Source organism: Anabrus simplex, chromosome 1 (genome assembly GCF_040414725.1).
Source record: "Anabrus simplex isolate iqAnaSimp1 chromosome 1, ASM4041472v1, whole genome shotgun sequence".
NCBI classification, from domain to species: Eukaryota; Metazoa; Arthropoda; class Insecta; order Orthoptera; family Tettigoniidae; genus Anabrus; species Anabrus simplex.
The window spans coordinates 1,631,859,476-1,631,884,260 of record NC_090265.1 but is presented as its reverse complement, the minus strand read 5'-3'; the positions used below and the strand labels follow the sequence as shown (position 1 = coordinate 1,631,884,260).

Below are 24,785 nucleotides of genomic sequence, written 5' to 3'. Positions count from 1 at the left end.
TAAAGAGCCGAAACCGGTACTAGTTTAATCTATTTAAAATAAATTGTGTATTGATTGGTGGAAAAACACTTTTCTTATCTATACTTTGAATCTGTCAATACGGAAAATGAAATTTATAAATAATAATATAAATAATAAGATGTTGACAATATACGAAACATGTACCACTTTTAACCATTAAATTTCATTAAGCAATCATTGTATTGACTAGGTGGAAAATAAATAAATAATTGTGAATCTATTGAAGTGCGATATGGACCATGAAGCTGATTTTATGTAAGACTAGAAAGCTTTTTAAATTACATTTAACAGAGTCAACACTGGAGAGCATCACTTCCTTCTTAAAAAATAAAATAATCTGGCTCCTTGGCTGAATGGTCAGCATTGAGGTCTTTGGTTCAGGGGACCCTGGGTTTAATTCCCGGATTTTAGCCGTGTCTAATTCCTGTGACTTAGAGACTGGATGTTTATACTCGTCTTAAAAAAAAACCACACACGCGCTCTCTCTCTCTCTCTCTCTATCTTTCTCATCAGCCACCATAGAAACAAGCAGGAGAGTAGGTAGCCCTCCAAATCGGGTGTCAGGAAGAATATCCAGCAGTAAAACAGGGAGAAGTCCACATGTGCAATACAGTTCACACCTGTGACCCCACTAGTGTGGGAAAAGCAAAGGGAAAAAAGAATAGGGTACCTCCATAGAATATCCATACAACTTTTATGAACATCCTGCCAATTTTCCACGTGTCCACCACCATTTTCTATGCACTTGCAACACTTGTGAGCAAGACATTGTACCTTGGCATCGTAAAATTCTCTGCTGTGGTTCCAGATCACCTAGTTTCAGTCTATCATCATCAACAAAATGGGAACCACTCTGCAAGCAGTGCATTGTTCAAAGGCTCCAAACAAAGGTGATAATCTGAAGGTGTCAGATCAAAGCTGTAAGCAGGATGATGATGAACAGCCCATCCAAGACTTACAATTGCTTCGCTAAACTGCCACTGGCATGGAGACATTAATGTTTCTTTTGAGTTGAACATTGCAAAATGTAAATTTCTTTAGTGCTTCCACACATTGCTCTGAGTTAATTGTTCTGCCTCTCTCCCAAACACTATCATCATCATCATCATCATCATCATCATCATCATCATCATCATCATCATGTTACACACGGAAGGTGTGGTTTTAAATTTCTTCACTGGGCTGAATGGCTCAGATGGTTGAGGTGCTGGCCTTCCGACTCCAACTTGGCAGGTTTGATCCTGGCTCAATCCGGTGGTATTTGAAGGTGCTCAAATACGTCAGCCTCGTGTCGGTAGGTTTACTAGCACATAAAAGAACTCCTGCGGGACAAACCTCCGGCACCTCAGCGTTTCCGAAAACCCTAAAAGTAGTTAGTGGGACGTAAAGCAAATAACATTATTATCATTAAATTTCTTCGTGTGTGATGAAGTCTTGTGATAGCATTCGATGGCTCTCTCTCAGCCTACACATTGAAATTATGGACCCAGGTCAGTCGTCTCTTGTCACAACGTGTGAATTCCTTTTTGCAATATTTCAGAAGTTCTGAACATATGTCTTTCTGGGCCTCATAATGCTCACTAGCAAAAGTATTTGGAACCCACTGAACTCAAATCTTTCTGGAACCAATTTTCTCAATGATGCTGATCATAGCTGGATTTCTGAAACCTATTCTGTCACACAATTTTTGCATGCTGAGTTACAGCAATGAATTGTCTTTGCAGAGCACGTTGATTCAACTGTTGTTGTTTTCTGTCAGTGCTGTTGCTGGCCTGTAGTTTGTCAACAATATTTGTCTGACCCATCATCTAATTGTACTGCTTCTGACCCATCATCTAATTGTACTGCTAACAGTTTTGTCACCATACACACTTTTGAGCCAAGTATGGATCTCATTTGGACTGAATCCTTCAGCTGAGAAATTATTCATTTTTTTATTTTTGGGGTTGGGGTATCCCAAGTCAATGGTGCATGAGGGGAGCTCCCTATGGAGGTTGTCGAGTCACTGGTGGGGTGACTGATTTGTTAGCTGTTAAAAAAAAAAAAACCTCCTGAACACTTCACCCTTCTTCAAGATCTGAATTGTTGGTTGTCGAGTGTGTAAATCTTGCTTATCTTCCAAAAAATGTGGTAAATGGACTTGCACTTTTCTGTGAAGTCTGGACCTCTTTTGGACTGAATTCTTCTGGTGAGAAAGAGTAATGATTTAATTTTCCAACATTGCGCAAGTTGGCCACACGGTTAAGGTCACATAGCTGTGAGCTTGTAATTCAGGAGATGGGGGTTCCAACCCCACCATTGGTATTCCAGAAGATGGTTTTCCATTTTCACAGCTTGCAAATGCCATGGCTGTTACCTTTTCAGTCCTAGCCCTTTTCCATCTTTGCACCACCAAAAACCCTTGATATGTTAGTGCAAAATTAAATCACAAGAAGACCCAATAAGAACAACCTGCAGCTTTGTTGGTCGATGGCTTTCTTTCAAAATTTCTTCTTTCTGCTGCGGATGTGTTTGTGTTCCAGTGGCTAGTATAACTGGGTCCATCCGAGGTGCAACCTGTCGTGCCTGTTTGGGGAGCACGTTGAACTGTTGGATCAATGTCATCTGATGTGAAATGGAGTGGCCTGATGTTCCTAGTGGCAGCAGTTATACTACACTGTGTCACACTTCAGTTCGATAAGTGGGTGAACCGACATGAAGTTCCTACAGATCTGGTTAGACTGATGTTGTATGGAGTTGTTGGTAATTGGCCATAGTCAGCAGCTGCATGTGGTCAGCGACACCTGAAGTGGGAATCCTTCGACTGATTACAGACGTTCTTCTCAAGAACGAAGATGTAGTGGTGTTGAGTGTCGAATGTGATATCTGGTCAAACCCCCCTGGTTAACTGAAATTGGAATAAAATTTATTTGCCTTGAGCTATGCTCGAATTTGTAGAAGGGGAGTATGTCATGGTGACAAGAAAACGGTATTTTGAAAGAAGTTGTGTATAATTTATTTTATTTCAAAAGTAAACATCAAGAAAAGACGTTAAAGTACGTTGCTGAAGGACAAGTCATCGTTTTCATTTTGATTTTTTTCTATTTGATTTGGTAAAATATGTTCATTTGTCTGGCTTTGAAAAATTGACTGAGGAAAAAGAAGAACCTTTTAGTGTTTTAATTTGGTTATTGTGTAAAATTTTTATGATGTAAATAACTGTGTAATTAGAAACTGAATTTAAGGTAATACATTTTGTGGCAGGGTGTGGCCACACGTGTTTGTGCTGGTAAGATGATTCTAGCGATTTCCTGTTGCATCAGGAAGGAAGTAAAGATCTTTTCTCATAAAAAATTTCTGTGCCCTCATTGGGTAAAATAATAGGACTTCTAATTGGCGAATGTAAGAACAACGGGTACGCTAATTGGTTATATCTTGATTGCCCCATTTCCGGCTAATGGCGACTTGGCCTGATTTCGTCATCTTTGAATTCTGACCGGCGAAGGGAGTAGTCATCTCCTCCGTCTGATGGGACCTCCGGCCCTCCGAGGTGAGCACTATTTGTTTCATGTTTTGAATTTTAACATTTAAATGTAAATTCTTAAGCTGGAGTTTGCCCGGGGTATCTTCCATTCGCCAATTTTAAGTTTCAAATGACTTAGCCCTCGCAGCTAGTCATAACCCCTTTGTCTCGGAGGCATTCCCCTTTTCTTGATTTTTTTATTCCGTGTAATAAATATGTAAATTTAATTTCCTCCGGGACTGCCTCCAGTACTCCAGTTTCATCTTAACGTATTCCCTTTTAAGATATGCACCTTATTCAGAAGTTTTTTGAAAGGGCAGCTTCTTGATCAGTCTCTGAGTTAGGATTTTTAAAAATTAACATGTTTTCTTTTCCTTGCTAATGTCTTAACCTGCATGTGGTGTTATGTTAACATTATTTTCTTTAACTTCTTTGGTTGTAGAGGGATAGTCCTTGCTAAACTGTGAGCTCAATTTTCTTATATGTAAATTTTAGTTGGTATCGTCCGCAACTACTTTACAAATCCACATTGTCATGACTTCAAATTATGACTGTTAAACATTTTCTTTACATTGTTTTAAAGTCGTTGGCGTGAAGCTGAAGCTTGTACTATTGACACTGCTGATATCTTAAAATTTGTTTATTTCCTATGTTAACTTAGTTTGTAGTTCATTATTGGCCTTGTTTTGTAATGTCATTTTCCAATTCTTTTAATTCAGTAAATTTAATGTCCAATTGGGACCACCGTTAATTTCGTTTTTCCGGCAACGCACTACTTTCTCACAGACCTGGCAGGGTTCCCAACCGCTTCCCATCTCCTTTCTTTTAGTCGTCATGTTGGTTAAACTGTTATTTATATCTCTACGTTGTTTTCGGAGTGTTAACAGGGTGTGTATGTTTCGTTTATTTGGTGTGATCTAAATTTAATATTATTATTACTACTATTTTGATGCTGTGTAACCACAGAAAGGTTACAATTTTGATGTTCTTGTGCATTTTTTCATTTGCAAGCTTACGTTACTGAGCTATAATTGTAGCATGTTAATGTGAATACAAGAGGATTCAAGATTAGAATTACCAGTGTCTCCAAGGAATGCAAGGACGACACCATCATGACCAAAGATGTGGAAAAGAAATTTAGTGAAGTGTTTGAGGTTTGTTCTATTTCCTATTTTGTATTATATTCTCCAAAATGACAAAGTATTACAAGGTATGTGTATGATACTATTTCTGTTAATAATATTATGTTATATCACTTCTTTGTAGGTATGCCCCTAAATCGTTGCCAGAATATCCTAAGTGTGACCACAACACAAAAGCCACAGAATTTGAAGATGATGGAAGTAATTTTTCCTGTAGTGGGACATAGCTTTATTCTGCCTGATACTGATAAGAGTGTTTGGACATACTCAAAAAGACATCCATAAGAATGATCCTGATGACTACTTAGGCATTACTGAAGAGCATGCTACTGTTGTAAAACAAGGAAAAAGTTGTGCAGGGTATGATTGGAAAAATGCTGTTCAGGAACATTTTAAGGTAACTGCAACATGGCATTTCCAAATTTCCAAATTCAAGACATTTTGCATAAAGAGAACTAGAATAAAAATGAGTGCCATTATAAGAGGAGAACCTAACTATAAATAGGATATAGGTACTTATGCCTCAATTAAAAAGAAGTACAAAGCTGTGAACGTGCTTGTATCTGAGGTAATTCAAGAGAATCGTGTTAAGGAAACAAAAAGGAATGATGTCCAAAATTTACTGAGTAAACATTACGGAGAAGACTGGCACAACGTAAATGGCCTATGATACTACAGTGATCTGTCTGCAAGGGATGAAAGGAATGAAGCTAGGCCTTGTAATGAAGAGCCACTGTGCAACAGAATTGAAGAATTAGATGACCTAATGGTGTGGGGACTCAGATTTAAATGCTATGATTGCCCAAAATTTGTTTAAGCATTTAAGAATTAATGAGACTCTTGAGGCCAAATTAAAGAACTAAATGACTAATAGTGTGAGAGGAAAGGTTTCAATTATAGAAGTGTGTAAAATATATTAAAATTATATATCTCTTAACCAGTGCATAACGGTGAACCATTTATATGTTTTATTTACCACAGCAAACATGGCAATCTCCATCATTTACCAGCATACCTGGCAATCTCCAAATTTTAATTGCTGTTTTCCAGACCACTGAGCAATACTTCAGTCTCTAATTATCTCTTTAGGCTTAGAATATATTTCTGGATATAGGTACATGTTATTTGATGAAAATGAGTATAAACTATACCTGAAACAGTTCTTGGCTTACATCTCAAAACATACAAAAGGGGAGATTGCCGAATTTGCTATTAGACCCCTCAAATAACATAGCTTATAGGGTGTAAGTAATTTATTATTATAAAATTTATGGCATATACATAGAATTTCAATTCATTTGTATTTAAAGGTAACATATTATCTTATGTCTGTCAAGGTAGGGCAGAGTATATTACAATAGGGTACATACGAGTAGGACAGACAGATGGATAGAGGTCACAGCATGCAGACTGGAAATTACATATGTAAAGAAATAATACCTATTCCACAAAGTGTTTCTATACCATTACCTCAGGTGTAGGTGTCTCCTCTTCTAGATCAGCCACAGTGGAATCACAAGACACATTGAACAACCTTAATAAATTTTTTCTTGCTGCTTCCTTTTCCTTTGCATCTCTAAGCCTTGTGTGTTTCCCAGTAGAACTATTCACCTTCAGTTCATCTAGCATAAGAGAATAGATTGAGCTATGAGGAAGGAAAAGCTTTCCAAGTCATCTTCCTGGGCTATTAGGTCATGGCCAAATCTTTGAAAATTATATAACAGGCTATAATATATTTCTATAATGATCCCAACAAATTTTAAACATTACATCTTTAATGACATACAACAGCATAAAAAACATTACAAGGAAACGATCTTCAACCTCTCCAGAACACAATGACTACAGGAAAATATCAATAACAAAAAGAAAAAAAGTCCAAACAAGAAAAATTACCACAGAAAAAAAGTCCAATCCAAAATGTCCAAGGATTAATGGCCCAATGAAATATGTTCAAATATAAATGGTCCAATAGTAGTAACTATGAGCATAATATCCAAGAATTCTTTTCAATAACTCTTATTTACATGATAATTTAATTCACAATTGTTTAGTCTTGTAGCTGATCTATGACTGGTATATTTTGGTACATTTACTTTTATGTACAGTAATATACTGTACAAAGCTACTGTTTTGTATGTTGGCTTCTTTGTATGCCTGATAATTTTGTGTAATGTATTCAATATGAGTGAGGTACATTTTTTGTTATGTTGGCTTGCAGATATAACAGAATGTTCTCATTCTTTTATTTACACATGGACATAAAAACCTTGGACATCCTTTCTCAATGATGTCTTCCTCAAAACATTGTGACTCTGAATCCCTTTAACAAGAAAATATTTTATCAGAACACACAGATATCTGATTAGATTTTCATGAAATAATGAATGCATTTCTCTATACTGTAACTATCTTGAGGCAGCTTACTATATTGCAGACTGCTAAAAAAAATATGACCATAGCCAAACAGGCTGCAAGATAAGTGTATTCAAATAGCCTACACCAACTCATTCCAAAATTCACAGCAGTTAACAAGCACAAAATATTACATTTAAAGAACAACTATACAATGAAATAGAGATTTTGAAGAAATCTTTCCTAACTTCCAGTTTATAATATAAAGACCAGGTCCATCCCAAGTTTGTTATTTTTGTTGATCTCAGTCTGAATTTTGGGTTTCACAAATTGAAAGCAACCGAGGAATGTGCAATGATAGTAACACTATTCCATGATGCCTGTGGTGGTGGTGGTGGTGGTGGTGGTGATAATAATAATAATAATAATAATAATAATAATAATAATAATAATAATAATCCATGAACCTACTACAGTGTCGTATTTCACATAAAAATTCTTGCCATTCAAGAGACACGCTTCATAGATGAAAACCATTTCGACACAGAAAATTACAGGATTTACAAAGTTAAACCTGCTGTCAGAAGAGGCACACCATTATTGTTTGATACAGGATTTGCAGTACACAAATCAGTCGTGGATAACATAATAGACTTCCGTTCCATATCAGAACGTATCTCCACACTCTCCTTCAAATCAGGTAATAAAGCATACACAATTATCAATGCACATGCACCTACAAATGACCATAACAGAAAGAAGCCACAAGAAATTGAAGACTTCTGGGAAGACATGGAAGAAGTAACCAACAACGTACCAGAAAGACATGTGAAAATTTTAATGGGAGACTTCATTGCGCAATTAGGCAAGGAGAGAAAATACAGACAAATAACAGGCCCGTACTCGGCACACATTCGCACAAATAAAAATGGGGAACACCTCATTAAATATTGTCAAAATTTTAACCTCAAAATTATGTCAACGCAATTTCAAAAGCCAAGACGAAAACTTACAACATGGAAAACACCCAACACAGTGTGGGGACAATTCCAGATTGACCATGTGGCCATTTCCAAGAAAAATACACGGGAAATTTTAAATGTCAGAACGCGTAAAGGATTCTTCAAGTCTGATCATTATTTACTACAAGTTAAGATTACGCCAATCCCAGGACAGAAAAAGACAGTGCAAAACAAAATAGTCAAACCTGATCCGGAATACTTGAAGATTAACAGGGATAAAATCATTAAAGAAATTGATAGGCATTCAACAGACACTTGGACAGATCTTGCAAAGGCAGTTCAGAAGACAATGTGCTGGGGACAACCTCCTAGAGACGAAAACATAGATGGTGGAATATAATTTGTCATCAAGCCATTGAGAGAAGAAAACAAGCATGGGAGAAGTTCAGAGGTAACAGAACATCAGAAACATGGAAGGAATTTCACTTAGTTCAGAAACAATCATCGAAGGAAATCAGAAGAGAAAAACGAGCATACGACAGTAACAGGCTAAAAAAAGAAAATGAGGAAGATTTCAAGAGAAGTAATATAAGAAATTTTTAAAGGTCTTTCAAAGAAAATATTAAGGGCTATCAACCTCCTAGCCACTGCTTCCGAAGAACAGGTAGATCCCTGGAAACAAACACAAAAGAAAACTGTAAAATTCTCAAATATTACTTTGATAAACTTCTTAATTGCAAGAAACCCACAGAAAAACTAATATTCCAAGGAACTACATCCAACTCCAATTCTAATCCACCCACAATAGAAGAGATAGAGGAAATCATAAAACAAATGACAAATAACAGAGCAGCAGGAGAGGATGGTATTATTGCCAAGATCTGGAAGCTCCAAGATGAAAACATCACTAAAAAAAATCCATAAGATTATCACAGAAATTTGAGTCACAGAGAAAGTGCCAGAGGAATGGAAATGTGCATTAATCCATCCATTACATAAAAAGGGTGATAAGGCAGATCCAAATAATTACAGAGGTATTTCGCTAGTACCAGTTGCGTACAAAATTTTCTCTAAGGTGCTATTAAACAAGCTAGAACCACAAGCAGATCCACAAATAGGGGAATACCAGGCAGACTTCAGAAAAGGGAGATCATGCATTGAACAGATCTGGAACTTGAGAACACTTTTGAAAGTCAGACAAACAAGAAACACTGTAGTTACCTTTGTGGACTTTAAAAAAGCATACGACTCTATAGAGAGACAGACGCTCTTTGACGTCCTGGAAGAATATGGCATTGACAGAAAAACCAGAGCACTTATACAACAGACACCACCTCCAAGATCAAGTTCATGGGAGAAATTTCGGAACCCTTCCAGATACACACAGGTATCCAACAAGGAGACGGGCTCTCACCAATCTTGTTCAACATGGTGTTAGACAAGATTATCAAGCAGTGGGAGGAACATGTTAAAGGAATACAGCTGGGAAGAACACATGAAACAAAAACCATTATAAAATGTCTGGCATTTGCAGATGACATAGCCATACTCAGCAATAATACATAGGAGGCAAAGCAAGCACTGGAACGCTTGCATGAAATAGCTGCCAAAACAGGTCTACAGATATCATACGAAAAGACCCAGTATATGGAATGACAGAACAAGAATGTGAACACCATGCATACTGCATATGGATCCGTAAAAAGAGTCAAAAAATTTAAATATTTACGGGAATGCATACAAACAGGAGTATCAAACAAGGCATCTAACATAGAACGAACGAAAAAACTCCAGAAAGCATACAAACTCACATGGTCACATTATAATAAGAAAAGCATATCAAGACAGATCAAACTTAGACACTACAACACAGTCATTTTATCGGAAGCATTATATGCGCCAGAAACAACCACAAGTGGAGCATCAGGCATCATAGAGACAGAAAAAATAGAACGTAAAATTCTCAGAAAAATATTTGGACCAATACACAGAGATGGCATTTGGATGAAACGACCTACCAAAGAGCTGTACCAGCACACTGACAGACTCACAGACATGATCAGGAAATGCAGACTAACTTTCTATGGGCACATACAGAGAATGGACAACAACAGATTTACTAAGAAAATCTTTGATGTAGTAAACAGTTCAAGCAAGAAAACAAATTGGTATCATGAAATAGAGGAAGACTTTAGGAAGGTAGGGATCAACAGACAAACGATAGGAGATGGAAAATAATTCAGAAACAACATTAGGAATACAAAATTTATAGTAAATGAGAAGAAGAAGACAGGAACATTGTGGACAGAACAAAGGAAACAGGAGCACAGCCAAAGGATGAAGAGATTTTGGGAAGAGGAAGAAGAGAAAGAAGTGAAAATAGTGTCATCATGAGATATTCGAGTTTAAACACTGTCCATAAGGGCAAAAATTATATGAATGAATGAATAAATAATAATAATCATCATTATCATCATCTATGGCCTCAGGTACTGTGGGCAGACATTTTTACTTTGATACCATCGAGGCTGTCTGTGCATCAAATTCAGAGTAAACCAGATTTCTCTTGGCTGAGCTTTAATAATCATCATCATCATCAAACTCTGCTAAGTAAACTATATCAAATCACCAAAGATTACAGTCTTACAGAAATGATTGCTTGTCTTCTCTAGAACTAAAGATTATGCGTAGAATTTCAAGGAACATACAGTTTAGGGGTTGTAGTAAGGATGTAAAGGAGAGTGCATATAAGTCTCTGGTAAGACCCCAACTAGAGTATGGTTCCAGTGTATGGGACCCTCACCAGGATTACCTGATTCAAGAACTGGAAAAAATCCAAAGAAAAGCAGCTCGATTTGTTCTGGGTGATTTCCGACAAAAGAGTAGCGTTACAAAAATGTTGCAATGTTTGGGTTGGGAAGAACTGAGAGAAAGAAGAAGAGCTGCTCGACTAAGTGGTATGTTCCGAGCTGTCAGCGGAGAGATGGCGTGGAATGACATTAGTAGACAAATAGGTTTGAATGACGTCTATAAAAGTAGGAAAGATCACAATATGAAGATAAAGTTGGAATTCAAGAGGACAAACTGGGGCAAATATTCATTTATAGGAAGGGGAGTTAGGGATTGGAATAACTTACCAAGGGAGATGTTCAATAAATTTCCGATTTCTTTGAAATCATTTCGGAAAAGGCTAGGAAAGCAACAGATAGGGAATCTGCCACCTGGGCGACTGCCCTAAATGCAGATCAGTATTGATTGATTTTTTTGATTTTGCTGGAGAAATCAACAAAATGGCCTACCATAGGGCAGTTCTTTCTCACCTGTGCTGTTTAACGTATTGTATTAACCATTAGCCTACATCTCCATATACCAAGAAGTTTATCTACACAGATTTTTTTTTTAACTGTTTGCTTTACGTCGCACCGACAAGATAGGTCTAGGAATGGGAAGGAAGTGGCCGTGGCCTTGATTAAGGTACAGCCCCAGCATCTGCCTGGTGTAAAAATGGGAAAACATGGAAAACCATCTTCAGGGCTGCTGACGGTGAGGTTCGAACCAACTATCTCCTGGATGCAAGCTCACAGCTGTGCATCCCTAACCGCATGACCAACTCGTCCGGTACACAGATGATCTTTGCCTGACAACACAAAGTGAAATATTTCCAGAGGTGGAACATTCGTTCTCTGCTGCCCTGGATGACCTTTCCATTTACAACAAGGAGAATCTACTCAAACCTAACCCATCCAAGGCTCATGTTTGTGCTTTTCACCTCAGAAACAGGGAAACAGCAAGGAAGCTCAACATTAGATGGGAAGGAGGTCAGCTGGAAAATTTTTTATCCCAAAATATCTAGGGATAAACCCTGTACTACAAGACACATTAATTTAACACTAAATAAAAGGTCCCTACGAGAAAACATCATTCGTAAATTGACAGTGGCAACTTGGGGTGCCCACCCTAAGATATTGCAAACAACTGCCTTGTCTTTGTGTTACTTCACTACTGAGTATGCAAGCCCTGTTTGATATCGGTCTGCTCATGTCAAATAAGTTGGTATTGCCTTGTATGAGTTGTGTAGAACTATGACTGGATGCCTGAAACCAACACCTACATACAAACTCTATTTTCTGGCTGGCATAGCAACTCCTGATGTGCACCATGAGGTCACGGAACAAAATGACTGACCGACTGATCGATCAATTAACTGAACAAATGAAGTCAAAGATCACGCACGTCCTCTATTTGGCCATCAGCCTCCAAGAGGATGACTCAAATCAAGGAACTGTTTTGTGCAGATCACAACAGTGCTTACTATGAGACCTGAGGTAGCCAGGATTCGGTTATGGCAATCCACTATGCCACCTGCATTTGAGTGGATAAAAGCCAAAGAAAGTCTTCCAACAGGCCACAATACCATGAAATCTGGAGATCACTCACCAGACTTCGGAATGGCGTTAGAAGTTGCAGAATAAATCTTCACAAAAACTGAACATATCGTGGGTTTACACATAATCACATAAATAGGATTGTAAATAAAGGGTACTGATCTCTGCACATGGTTATGAGGGTGTTTAGGGGTTGTAGTAAGGATGTAAAGGAGAGGGCATATAAGTTTCTGGTAAGACCCCCAACTAGAGTATGGTTCCAGTGTATGGGACCCTCACCAGGATTACTTGATTCAAGAAATGTAAAAAATCTAAAGAAAAGCAGCTCGATTTGTTCTGGGTGATTTCTGAAAAAAGAGTAGTGTTACAAAATGTTGCAAAGTTTGGGCTGGGAAGACTTGGTAGAAAGAAGACGAGCTGCTCAGCTAAGTGGTATGTTCACAGCAGTTATAATAAGAAGTATTTTTTGTCCACCTATTCAATAGGATAGGGAATAATCTAAGACACAACACCTTACTACGAGTAGCAATTGAAGGGATGATAAAAGGAAAATGAGGAAGAGGAAGGAGGCGATATCAGTTATTAGACAGCATTAGAAAAAGAAAGGAAGATTATGCAAAAGTGAAGAAAAGGGTACAAGATCGAGAGATATGGAGGTCACAGCCATGACTGGACCTGCTGAATGGCAGAACAACCTATGATATTCAATACAAATCAAATATAAAAAATACTTCTTATTATAAACTGCTGTGAATAACATCATTCAATACGGAATAACCATGAGGATAATGACCTGTAATAAGTGGTATGTTCCGAGCTGTCAGTGGAGAGATGGCGTGGAATGACATTAGTAGTCGATTAAGTTTGAGTGGCGTCTTTAAAAGTAGGAAAGATCACAATATGAAGATAAAGTTGGAATTCAAGAGAACAAATTGGGGCAAATATTCATTTATAGGAAGGGGAGTTAGGGATTGGAATAACTTACCAAGGGAGGTGTTCAATAAACTTCCAATTTCTTTGAAATCATTTAAGAGAAGGCTAGGAAAACAACAGATAGGGAATCTGCCACCTGGGCAATTGCCCAAAATGCAGATCAGTATTGATGGATTGTATTCTATAGAGGCAAGTTTATGAGTTTTTTTTATTTTTAAATTTTGACACTATCCTATACAATTTCTTCTACTCTATCAACTGGTGATATCCATCGATAATTGAATTTTCTAATTTGCATTTTCTTGCTATCTCAAGAGAGGAATTACAATGAGGTAAAATACATTAAACTAATTTTTAGCTACACAGTACTATTCTATACACTCTAATAAACCATAGCATAATTTAAAAAATATTCTTATTCTGACGGCAGAAATTGGCAACGGAAGACTGAATTTTTTTTTGGCTTTACGTCGCACTGACACAGATAGGTCTTATGGTGACGATGGGATAGGAGAGGCCTAGTAGTGGGAAGGAAGCGGCTGTGGTCTTAATTAAGGTACAGCCCCAGCATTTGCCTGGTGTGAAAATGGGAAACCTCAGAAAACCATTTTCAGGGCTGCCGACAGTGGGGTGCGAACCCACTATCTTCTAGATGCAAGCTCACAGCTGCGCGGCCCTAACCACACAGCTAACTCGCCCGGTCTGAACATTTTCAATCTGCTTTTCTCAGTAATACGATTTTTGACCTAATGTGGTTTGCATGTAAATTCACAATGTACACAAATGAGTCACTCTATTATGACCACCAGCTATCTGCAGTACAACCCACAGCAAATGGAGTGTGCATGGCAAAGAACAGAGTGAATATGACGATTGAAGTATTCCCACAGGGACAAAGGTGGATTATTGCTCACGCTGGTAGTGTGGAAGGTTTTGTTCTTGGGGCACTGTTAATATTCAAGTGAAAAACAAAATCAGGGGACTATCATGAAATAAAATGAATAACCAAAACTTATGGCTTCACACCCAACTACTACCAAACGAACATTCCTGAGGCCACTAATATTGTTATGGACAATGCAACCTATCACAGCCAGCAAAAGACTAGTGAACATGTGAATAAACTGCAAACTATTTACTGGGAGAATGATGTTTTTCTGGATCATGTACGAGAACAGCCGATCAGATAGCAGTGCCAGACATGACTCCAGCAGCAGCGATTCAGTTACCAGCCAAATCTCGCGCATGGCACCCTTGGAATAGGGCATTAATGCTCTTCACTTGGTCGTGGTTCACCATTACATTTCCACCCTGAAGTGCACGGCTTTTTAAACGTAAGGACGTATGAGTGTTTTGTTTTATATTTGATCCATACGTTAAGTGTTCCATTTCCCTTCTTTTATTCCTAGTGATCTCCTGGCTTAAAACTCATCACAATGACAAAATCTAATGGAAATGGTCCTTCTAAGGGCCCGCTATGTAGAAATCTAGGACCAATGATCAGAATTCTCCAGCTCAACATAGAAGGAATGAGTCGAGCTAAGGGCGAGCTACTATCGAGAATATCCCTCGATAAAAATATTGATATGATTGTTATCCAGGAAACTCATGCAGCAGATGAAGATCAACTGCACTCTAGATGAAAAATTCCTGTCTATGATCTTTTAGGAGCTACATTCCATCATGCATACGGGGTCGCAACATATGTAAGACATGCTGTTGAACATGCCTCGCTGTGCACTACAAGTACTGCTGAAAACATCCACTCTGTGATCACCACAATAGGAGACATTACAGTCACTAATGTGTATAAACCTCCAGCTGAGCAATGGCCCCCTAGTGTCCTCCAACACCAGCCACATCCAGCTGTCTACCTTGGGGATTTTAAGTCATCATGAACAATGGAGATACACTTCTAGTGATGAGAATGGGGAATCTTTGGTTTCATGGGCTAAGGATCACAACCTCCATCTTATTTATGATGCTAAAGATCTCTGCACTTTTAGATCAGCAGCATGGGGACAAGAGTCTAATCCTGACTTGTGTTTTGTGTCTAATATCAACTGCACCCCCCTACCAGTTACGCGAAAAGTTCTGTCCAGCTTTCCTCATAGCCAGCACCGGCCAGTTGTAATAGAGATCGGAATAAAAGTCCCTATTGTTTCAACTACTCCTCATCCACGCTGGAACTTTTGAAAGGTAAACTGGCCTGCCTTTACTGAACAGCTTGATAAGGTATTGGGATGGATTCCCCCAACAAGTGACAACTATGAGAGATTCACAGGTGCCGTAATAAGCTCAGCAAAGAAGTTTGTACCTAGGGGTTATCGAAAGGAATATATTCCTGGATGGAGTGAAGCTAGCGAAGAACTGTATCAAGAATTCCAAACAACTGGAGACAAGAACACAGCTGATCAACTATTACACAGCCTGGACACTGCTCGCCGACAGAAATGGACAGAAACAGTTGAAAACCTTGACTTCAAACATTCAAGCAGGAAGGCATGGTCCTTGTTACGGAAATTAGGAGATGGGAGCTGAGTAGCTCGAGACATTATTCCTATAAACCCCAACAAAGTTGCATCTCATATCGTGTCAAGTTCAAATGCTCCTAAAGATCGCGACCATACCATTGCAATCAAAAGGGAAATCAGAGCCTTGAAATCAGACAGTCTTGAGGACAGCAGATTTTCCTGTCCATTCTCTCGAGAGGAAGTTGCTATGGCTTTAAAAGATGTAAAATCAGGAAAAGCCCCTGGTTTTGATGGCATTCACTCAGAATTTTTAGTGCATGCTGGGAAATATGCAATGATTTGGTTAGCCAAGTTCTACTCCAATATCTTAGAAACAGGGTCCATCCCTCGACTTCTGAAACAGACAAAGATCATCGCCTTTCTCAAACCAGGTCAATCTTGTAAAAATCCTCAAAGCTACCGCCCAATTGCACTTCTGAGTGTGGTTTACAAATTACTGGAGAGACTTCTTTACAATAGAATTGGCTCAGTAGTTCTTGATCATCTACCCATTGAGCAAGCGAGCTTTCGCCCAAATCGAAGTTGCACAGACCAGGTTCTCTTTTTGACTACACATATTGAAGCTGGTTTTCAAAATCAACTAAAACCCTCAGTTGTGTTCATGGACCTTACTGCAGCATACGATACAGTATGGAGACAAGACTCATCTACAAACTGCTTCGAGTAATACCTTGCAAGAAAATCGCCAAGCTCATAGAAAACATGCTTATAGACAGGAGGTTTTGTGTAATTTTGGAAAACAAGACAAGTAAGGAAAGGATCCTTAATAACGGTCTTTCTCAAGGATCGGTACTAGCACCTCTGCTGTTTAACTTATATATATCAGACTTACCGAAAACAGCCTCTAAAGCATTTGGTTATGCGGATGACTGGGCATTTGCAACGCAGGGCAAATCTATGGAGAACACCGAAGATACGCTGACAGCTGATCTCGCCACCTTAGATCAGTACTTTCGTAAGTGGAGACTTAGGCCAAGTTTGAGTAAAACTGAAGTCTCATATTTCCATCTCAACAACAAACTGGCCCACCGTGAACTTGATGTCAAATTCCTGAACGCTAGACTTCCCCACAACAAACACCCAAAATACCTCAGAGTAACCCTTGACAGAACACTGTCCTTCAAGGAACATCTGAAGATGACAAAAGCTAAACTCCAGTCACGGAACAATATCATCCACAAACTGTGTGGCACCACCTGCGGTTCTTCTGCTTCGACCTTATGAACTTCAGCCCTTGCCCTTGTCTTTTCAACTGCAGAATATCGCTATCCAGTCTGGCTGAACAGCTGTTACACAAAATTGGTTGATACTCAGCTAAATCATACTTTGCGCATTATATCGGGAACCATAAAATCTACCCCCACTTCTTGGCTACCAGTTCTGAGCCATATTCCTCCACTTCACCTACGGAGAAAGAATGCCTTGTTGCACGAGTACCAGAAGCTGTCGAGGAATTCCAATCTGCCAATTCATGGAGATACACCCTACGCCTTGAACAGCAGACTTCGGTCCAGAAATCCACCAATAAGGACTGCCAAAATCCTGGTTGACAAATTCAGCCTGCAGCAGGATTGGTTTCAAGAATGGACTTCTATGGCTCCAGCTGAGTATCAGAACTTTCCCTGTATAACAAGTATTCCAAAAGGATTTGACCTACCTCACAAAACCTGGACAACCCTCAATCGTATCAGGACAGGCCATGGAAAGTGCGCTGACTTCCTCTATAAATGGGGCAAACTTTCCTCCCCGAAATGTAGCTGCAGTGCCCCTAAGCGAACAGTTCGTCATATAGTGGAACAGTGCCCCCTGAGTGCTTACCAGGGTAGCCCAAAATACTTTTTTGACCCAAATCCTTCTTGTATAGACTATTTGCAGAGCTTGATGGCGAAATTGTAACCTACATAGTGTACTGTATATTTAATTTGTGATTGTGTGTTTTTTATTTTTAATGTTATACGCTAAATAATAATAATATTCAATCAATCAATCGATCGATCGATCAATCAGAGGAAGAAGAAACTAACATTCAGGGTAGATTTTTGAACCACTGAGGGAATTAATTATTAAAGTATAGGAATCCGGGGTAAGAGAGAAGGCATTTCTGGACTGACAACTATAGCAAAGACTCATTCAACACCACCCTACCTGGCAGGATGGAGGGGTTCTATGATGATGATGGTGGTGATGATTTATTTACATACTCAACTGATACATGTGTGCGTGATTTTGCCTGTTATGTATTGTGCAGAGTCTACTGTATCCATGATATTGGTGCAAACAGCTTAAGCAATATTTCTCTCACTGAATTATGTGTCGTACACTCATACATAACCTTTCACAGCAGTCCACATATATCGGTTTAATCACGGCAGTTCAAAACAACTATTTGAGCTGGTGTGTTATTATTTTATTTAATCAATAATAGTTTTATCTGTGATTGTCGCGATTGCTGTTACTCTTTTTTGACTGACTTGGCTATGGCTCCTTACTACTGCCATCTCCCTCAGAAATTGCAGTGCTCTCTCTTATATGCAGGCAGAGTCAGCGCTGTCAGCACCAGCGATCAAGAGCTTTACTTGTATTTGCCAGGCTATAGCTCAGGGTAATGAGTGAAGACTTCAACAACATCTGCAGTGGGGAAGATACTTTAGGTACAGTGTAAACTAGTAATTCGTAATAAGAAATCTAATTATTTCCCACATTTAAACAAAAATATTAACACTGGTTCCACATGGCGACAACTTCCGCCACACTGTATTGGCAAACCATTTGTGAAACACATTGATCCTGAGGCATCCCTTGGTGAATTAAATATATATTTCTCCATGGAATGTTTCATTCCTAAGACAGATACAAAGCATAAATCCTCCAACATGCAGCGTCTTTACGCCTGTAGTGTGGCTACAAAAGGTGTCTGTTGTCCATGTTAGGAGTGGCCTAAAATCTCTATGCTGGCAGCAGCCCTAAAATGCTAGGTGACATGCGATGCGACAAGCTGGCCGTAAAACAAATCGTCACATCAATATGCATTGTCAGCTTAGTACCAAGGCCAGGGCGTCCCCTGTAAGTGGCGCATGTTAATCTGGCCCGACTGGCATGAGAAATGAGCAAGGGCTACCCGCCTATGGGCGAGGTAGGCCAAAGAAGCAAGTCCAACATTAACAACTCTGATTGGCTACGATTAACATCCGTACTCTGAAAGAAGTTGCAAGACACCTGACACCCTAAAGAAGCGATGTGTTGACATCGCTTGCCTTCAAGAGACCAAGTGGACTGATGCTAAGGCCCATGATACTGAAGAAAGATACAAGATCCTTTATAATGACTGCAAACGAAACCAAAATTGTGTTGTTACTGTAGTTCGTAAGAAGCTTTGTGATAGCATTGTTGAAGTTAATCACATCAATAAACGACTGATTTCAATCAAGATAGATTCTGGGACTATGCCCCCCTCCCAACCTCAGTGCTCAGATGTTGAAAAGGATGAATGCTGGGACAGCCTCGATATACACCTATGATTCACTGACTATAACAAACACCTAGTCATTGGTGGATATATAAATGGGCAAGTCGGATTGACAAGAGGAGGATACCAACAATGTCGTATCATGGTGGACGGGGATTGTGTTAAACACTGAGGGAGAACGAATTTTGGATTGTGCTGTAACATATGAATTCATCATCGCAAACACATATTTTAAGAAGACACCATCGCACATCTCATTACAAACAGCAATGGTGGACAGAACACTCAAGTCGACTATTGGTTACTCTGTCGGTATGAGCTCAAGAGTGTGTCCAACATCAAAATCATCTCATCAGTCAGGATTGCACCTCAGCACAGACTTCTAGCTTTGGATCTCCTCTTTGACCTTATGAGGATACCACGACTGAAAACAACAGAACCATGTCGTATCAAATACTGGAAACTACCTCACCACAAGGGAGATCTAGTAGCTGACCTTTTCTTTATTAATGTTGAAATTGGTTGACGTAAATTTCAATGAAATTACACACAACGTTTTTCTCTCCAACTCTTCTTTACGTCAACCAATTTCAACATTAATAAAGAGACTTATTTAACACAACTACTTACCATCAAGCACTCTTCTTCGCTCGTGCTTCAAGAAGACTGCAGTTTCATCTCTTCACATGAGAGTTTCAATAGTCTAACAATTTTTAAGCTGACGCTTGAACTGTTTAATACCTGATAAATTTTCTCTAACACCCTCAACCATCAAATGGCCCCACTTTACTTGTTTCAACGTAACAATTTATTTCAAACCTCACTTGAAGTGAGCAACGGAAACGTCTCCTTACAAAATTTACGTTCTTAAAAAACTACCAGTATACAATTTGTTGCCAATTTTTTAAACAAGGACATTCATAAATTTATGACTATTTGTATATTAGACTTTATGAAGGTTTCATTTTAAGAATATCAAAACTATTGTCAACCATTTCGCTCACCATTTGAAACACATTTCCAACATTATCTTCATATTCATATGTACTTTAATTACAATCAGGTACCTAATTAATTAACTTTCAGATTGAGATTAGGCTGAAGATGCCCTTAATTAAAGGGCAAAACATGTCCCTATAGTTTTATTTACAGATTTAATTCTTTATTAACATCTCTTTTTATGTATTGAATAGGTGGAATAATTAAACTTTATTATTTATTGGACTTCATTAAGTGGTATGTTCCGAGCTGTCAGTGGGGAGATGGCGTGGAATGACATCAGTAGACAAATAAGTTTGAGTGGTGTCTTTAAAAGAAGAAAAAAATCACAATATGAAGATAAAGTTGGAATTCAAGAGGACAAATTGGGGCAAATATTCGTTTATAGGAAGGGGAGTTAGGGATTGGAATAACTTACCAAGGGAGATGTTCAATAAATTTCCAATTTCTTTGCAACCATTTAAGAAAAGGCTAGGAAAACAACAGATAGGGAATGTGCCACCTGGGCGACTGCCCTAAATGCAGATCAGTAGTGAATGATTGATTGAAGGTTCTATCGTCAGGAACCAGATAGACTTCATCCTCAAAAGTCATCTGAAAAGGCACGTGAATGTAGATAAAAACCTACCCTGGTGCAGATGTTAATAGTGACCACAATCCCACCGATGGATTTCAGACTCCATTGTTCTGTCACGATCAGATGTTCTGAAAAACCTAGTGGCATTAATATAAAGAGACTTGTTAACCTCGAGGCACAGGCTCAAACAATCTTGAAGCTTGAAGAACGGATAAGTGCAGTGAGCAACTTGGGAACAGTTGATATTGAATCACAGTGGAGTGTCCTAAAGAACGTACTCACTGATACTCAAGAAACAGACACTGGATATTCAAGCAGCTCAAAGAAGCAATTACGGATAACATATGAAATATTACAACTTATGGAAGAAAGATGGAAACTGAAGCACAGGGATAAAGATGAGTATGAAGAGCTAAACAGGACACTGTGGAGAAAATTCAGGTAGTAAAATAACTTTATGTGGTGGAAAGATGCACAGAAATAGAATATCTTGTTCAATATCCATAAGAAAATCAAGGAACTTGCAGGAAAATATTGCATGCCATACAAAACTATACTGACATATGTCAATAGTAATATCTTGGTGAGAGCTGAAGAAAAGCTGAAGTGTTAGAAGGAGTATGTTGATTGATTGATTGATTGATTTATTTAGCGTATGGCTTTTTGAATACATTCTGAGAAATATAATTACAGTACATTCATCACTACATTATAAACAAACATCTAGTTATTGGATGTATCTGATAGAATTCGGGGTTGCCATTAAGAATTCATTATACTCTCCTCTATAAGCTCTCCATAAGCAATGTACAGGCTTCACGTCTGTAGGTTTAACCTTAAAGTGCCCAACACATGTCCCCCGGGTGGTGCTAAGAAAGTAACATAACAGGCTGCCAGACAATCTTTTTAGATATCCTGGCTATACAATACGTACATACAAAGTTGGGTATGTTGAGAATCTATTTAAAGATATGCAACCATACAAACCACTCTGTATTCATGAATGTATGGGAACAAGTCCTGACATAACAAAAGAGGAAGTATTGTATGCAATCATGCTCCAGAAGAAAGGTAAAGCCGTGGGCCTGGACAAGATACTGTACATGCATAAACACTCAAACTCATTGTTCAAGGTGATGGTAGAGGCCTAGACCTGCTAACTGTACTATTCAACACAGTATATAAGGCTGGAAGAATTCCATCTAACTGATTAAGATCAAATTTTGTTACCCTACCAAAAAAAGCTAGTGCACTGCAATGTGATGTTTATCGTACGATCAACCTAATGTCCCATGTCTTGTATCTATGTGAAATGTGAACACCATTAAACACCAAATGGGTCATTCTCATACTTGCGCGGCTCTTTTCTCTTTCAGTGTTTTGACTCAGAGATGCCTGGACATGAATGTCGACATGCACACATTCATATCAGATGTAAGGCTTTTCAGGCATTTGCTTTATTAATCAGCGCTTCGTCTTAGGTCTGACACTAGACTCGTCAGAGTGGGATGTGTCAGACCCTACCCACTGACGCTGGGTGTATGCAGATGAGCTTATCAGAAGCCTATATATGAGGCACAGTCTGAAAACTGCATACGGTAGATAAATCTCCACAATGGAATTATTGCCCGCCTAGCAATTCCGAATGGAAAATTCTAGATTCTCATGGAGGGAATTAGATATTTTTGACATATGTGTGCCTCATATATAGGCTTCTTATAAGCTCACCTGCATACACCCAGCGTCAGTGGGTAGGGTCTGACACATCCCACTCTGACGAGTCTAGTGTCAGACCTAAGACGAAACGCTGGTTAATAGAGCAAACGCCTGAAAATCCTTACATCTGATATGTTTTTGACATGCTCTATTGGTAAAAAATATCTAATTCCCTCCATGGGAATCTAGAATTTTCCATTCGGAATTGCTAGGCGGGCAATAATTCCATTGTGGAGATTTATCTCCCGTATGCAGTTATCAGACTGTGCCTCATATATAGGCTTCTGATAAACTCACCTGCATACACCCAGCGTCAGTGGGTAGCGTCTGACACATCCCACTCTGACGAGTCTAGTGTCAGACCTAAGACGAAACGCTGGTTAATAGAGCAAACGCCTGAAAAGCCTTACATCTGATATGTTTTTGACATGCTCTATTGGTGAAAAATATCTAATTCCCTCCATGGGAATCTACAATTTTCCATGCACACATTCATCGAGTAAAATAACTATTCTTTTTAAATGAAATGTTATATACTGTGCCGTTTCCATGTGGAACGAGGGCGACAGCGCAAGTGACCACGTAGGACTCATGACACAAGAACATGGCGTTGGAACAGTCAGGACCTGTATTCATCTATACATTTCGCGAATGCAAGAAAGTGAAAGTGAAGGAATGGATTTTATATTCATTTTTGAGAGTGAGGATGTATAATTTTAGGCATATAAGGTTAATTTTAAGTTGTATGTAGTTTATAACAGGTATTATATGAGACGAAACCAAAGGAAACGCAAATAGTTCAGTATCATGTAAAATAAAATATCGATAGTTTGTAAGTGTGATGGTGGCGACACCTATGTATCGATTGGTAATGATATGCTCTTTGAGATGAAATGGTACATCTAAGTTAGAATAGTTCTGTTCCATGTCTTTGTTATAATGAGAAGGCGGAATACAGATGATTGTCATTGTTGTTGGCTTGTTGTCGGCGTGTGTGAAGCTTGAAATTGTGGTTGTTGAATTAAGATTTTATGAAAATATTTGTGGAAAACTAAGTGTTTACTGTCATAGTTTTGAAAAGGAATCATAATACATGATGGGTATTTTAAATCTGTGTCATTACTGACAAATAGAAAGGAAATATTGCATGTTGTACGAAAGTCAAGCCATTACATAAGATCAACGATGCATTTAAGGATTTAATATCGGTATCTTGTAAATAATTACTTACATCAAGGAGTATATGTTATTGTTGAGTATAATAATAGTAGTGTGTGAACTTGTTAATCTAATACTAGATTGTTTCAGGTCTGATCTAATTGAGAATAATATGATTGTTTGGAAGATGAATTTATTTAATAAGATGTAAGGCTAAGATGTGAAAGCAGGCTCCAGCCATGACAATGGTGTGGTTGCGGGGAGGATTCCCTGGACCATACCCTGGTCTGCAAGTCAGTAAACACCTAGACATTTATAATGACTTTTCATGGTAGATTTTATTTCATTTCCTAGTAGTAGAATGTAATTATGTAGTGATAAGTGATGTCCTGAGGTAGTTCGTTGAAACGTAGGCATAAGTGCGCAATCAGTGATTGGGTATACTGAATTATTCTGGCACATAGCGATCTATATATATACTCGTTTTGTGATGAGATATTGGAATTTACGCGGTATCGTGTGATTGTTTATTGAAGGGAGTCGGCTTCGATGTTGTTCATATCAATTTGTATTGTAACTGCTGCTTGGTTAACGATTTTATCTGAGCATATGTGACACGTGTTGGTGTATAATCTACGCATATGTGCTTTGTGAGGAAAAGGCTAGCTATGCACAGGTAATGGTGATGTGGTTTGTTGCGTGTGATATTGTAAGTGAACATCGCGGATCGAATGGTAAATTATTAGTTGAGTATTAATCACAGCATAGTTATTAATGATGGTCAAGTAATTACTGCATATCGAGGTATTACAAGAAGATAATATGCAGGTAAGTAATGTATTTAATGTGAAGCTACAAATGATAATGAATATGTGAGACGACGTTATATGAGTATATAAGTGATAATGTGTATGTCAAGTGAATATTAAGTGCCTGTGATATTGATATTTATTGTGGTAGATAATGAGTCAGCACAGTATGATACTGTGATATGTGCCTGAAGCTTGTGGTGAGTTAGAGTGTACTTAACTGGTC

The 24,785-nt window shown here is 38.5% G+C and overlaps 1 protein-coding gene across 1 annotated transcript in view; it reads right to left on the bottom strand.

The window, feature by feature from the left end:
• Positions 1 to 24,785, bottom strand: part of LOC136863227 (serine-rich adhesin for platelets) — a 367,265-nt gene that overhangs the window by 42,600 nt on the left and 299,880 nt on the right. The window contains exon 7 of the mRNA XM_067139599.2: positions 6,136 to 6,287. Coding sequence (XP_066995700.2) covers positions 6,136 to 6,287 — 152 coding nt within the window. The remainder of the gene's footprint in view (positions 1 to 6,135; positions 6,288 to 24,785) is intronic.